This window comes from Mus caroli, chromosome 11 (genome assembly GCF_900094665.2).
Source record: "Mus caroli chromosome 11, CAROLI_EIJ_v1.1, whole genome shotgun sequence".
Taxonomy (NCBI): domain Eukaryota; kingdom Metazoa; phylum Chordata; class Mammalia; order Rodentia; family Muridae; genus Mus; species Mus caroli.
In genome coordinates, this window is record NC_034580.1 from 48661159 (window position 1) to 48663518 (window position 2360).

General features: G+C 45.3%; 1 protein-coding gene across 1 annotated transcript in view; it reads left to right on the forward strand.

The window, feature by feature from the left end:
* The window catches only part of Il5 (interleukin 5), a 4067-nt gene extending 2249 nt beyond the window's left edge, over positions 1–1818 (forward strand). The window contains exons 3-4 of the mRNA XM_021178377.1: positions 419–547; positions 627–1818. Coding sequence (XP_021034036.1) covers positions 419–547; positions 627–725 — 228 coding nt within the window. The 3' untranslated portion in view covers positions 726–1818. The remainder of the gene's footprint in view (positions 1–418; positions 548–626) is intronic.
* The last annotated feature ends 542 nt before the right edge of the window (positions 1819–2360 follow it).

Below are 2360 nucleotides of genomic sequence, written 5' to 3' on the forward strand. Positions count from 1 at the left end.
TGGTTGTGAGCCACCATGTGGTTGCTGGGATTTGAACTCTGGACCTTCGGAAGAGCAGTCGGGTGCTCTTACCCACTGAGCCATCTCACCAGCCCGGACTCAGTGATCTTAACCATTGAGCCATCTCCCCAGGCCCAATCCTAACTTTGGTTTTCATTTTTTTTGAAATGATCTCATGTAGCACTAGCTGGCCTCAAACTCTATCTATCAGAGGCTGGCCTTCAACTCTTGGTCCTCTTACCTCAGCTTCCTGGATGCTGGGATTACAGATAAGCACCATCACGTCTTGGATTGTCTGGTTTTTTTTATCGATGCATTTAAATTGCATGTATTTATTGCATATGGCATGATAATTCGAAATATGTGTACATTGTGGGCAGTCTGATCTATTTGCTTCTTGATAATCTTCTTCTTTCAGCACCAGCTATGCATTGGAGACATCTTTCAGGGGCTAGACATACTGAAGAATCAAACTGTCCGCGGGGGTACTGTGGAAATGCTATTCCAAAACTTGTCATTAATAAAGAAATACATTGACCGCCAAAAAGTAAGTTCCCCAGGGACCCTGTGAGTCCGGCTGCAGTTGGTTCTCCAGGAGCCGACCTGACAGTCTGTTCTTTTCACAGGAGAAGTGTGGCGAGGAGAGACGGAGGACGAGGCAGTTCCTGGATTACCTGCAAGAGTTCCTTGGTGTGATGAGTACGGAGTGGGCAATGGAAGGCTGAGGCTGAGCTGCTGCATGGCGACAGGACTTCACATTTTAAGTTAAATTGTCAACAGATGCAAAAACCCCACAAAACTGTGCAAATGCAAGGGATACCAATGCAATGCTGTTTCCATTCATATTTATGTCCTGTAGTCAAGTTAAACCTATCTTTGTCCATATATGCAAAGTGTTTAACCTTTTTGTATACGCATAACAGAAATTCCTGTAGCACAGGCTGGCCTCAAACTGGTAATGTAGCCAAGGATAACCTTGAATTTCTGATCCTCCTGCCTCCTCTTCCTGAAGGCTGAGGTTACAGACATGCACCATTGCCACTAGTTCATGAAGTGCTGGAGATGGAACCCAGGGCTTTGTGCATGTTACCAACTGAGTTATACTCCCTACCCCTCATCCTCTTCTTTGCATCAGGTTCTCAAGTATTCCAGGCTGACTTTGAACTCAGTGTGTAACAAGGGTGACCTTGAACTCTTGGCCCAGATGGACGCAGGAGGATCACATACCCAACCTCAGCATCCTTTCTCCTAACCCTTTTAGATAGATGATACTTAATGACTCTCTTGCTGAGGGATGCCACACCGGGGCTTCCTGCTCCTATCTAACTTCAATTTAATACCCACTAGTCAATCTCTCCTCAACTCCCTGCTACTCTCCCCAAACTCTAGTAAGCCCACTTCTATTTCATGGGGAGAGAGAAGGTTGACTTTTCTTATGTCCTATGTATGAATCAGACTGTGCCATGACTGTGCCTCTGTGCCTGGAGCAGCTGGATTTTGGAAAAGAAAAGGGACATCTCCTTGCAGTGTGAATGAGAGCCAGCCACATGCTGGGCCTTACTTCTCCGTGTAACTGAACTTAAGAAGCAAAGTAAATACCGCAACCTTACTACCCCATGCCAACAGAAAGCATCAAATGGTTAGGATGTTATTCAGGTATCAGGGTCACTGGAGAAGCCTCCCCCAGTTTACTCCAGGAAAAACAGATGTATGCTTTTATTTAATTCTGTAAGATGTTCATATTATTTATGATGGATTCAGTAAGTTAATATTTATTACAACGTATGTGATATTCTAATAAAGCAAAAGGGGCAACTCAAATTCAGTTTGCTATTGGTCTTTTCTAACCCTGGGTGTGTGCAGGGACCCAGAGGAGAGACTGAGTATGTGCTGGCTAAGCACTTCCAACTCCTTAGAGTTTCAGGGAGCACCAAGGGTGGACTTGGTAATGGTATCAGGAGCAAGAACAAGGGCTGGAACTGAGCCTGGATCTCTCTATGTAGGAGTATGTCCAGATGGCTCAGGGTAAACAGGAGAGGAATGAATGAGAGGATGAATGAATGAATGAATGAATGAATGAATGGGAGATCGCTCCATTGATAAAGTGCTTGCTATACAAGTATGAAGAGCTGAGTTTGAGCTCCAAAACCCATTTCAGAAAGTTGGGCATGATGGGGGCACACTTGTAATCCTGACACTGGGAGACAGAAATAGCCAGATCCCCGGGGCTCTCTATTCAGCCAACCTAAATGAATTGGTGAGTTCTGGACCAGTGAAAGATCTTGTCTCAAAAAGCAAGGTGGAAGCTGAGCGTGGTGGCACATGCCTTTAATCCCAGCACTTTGGAGGCATAGGCAGGC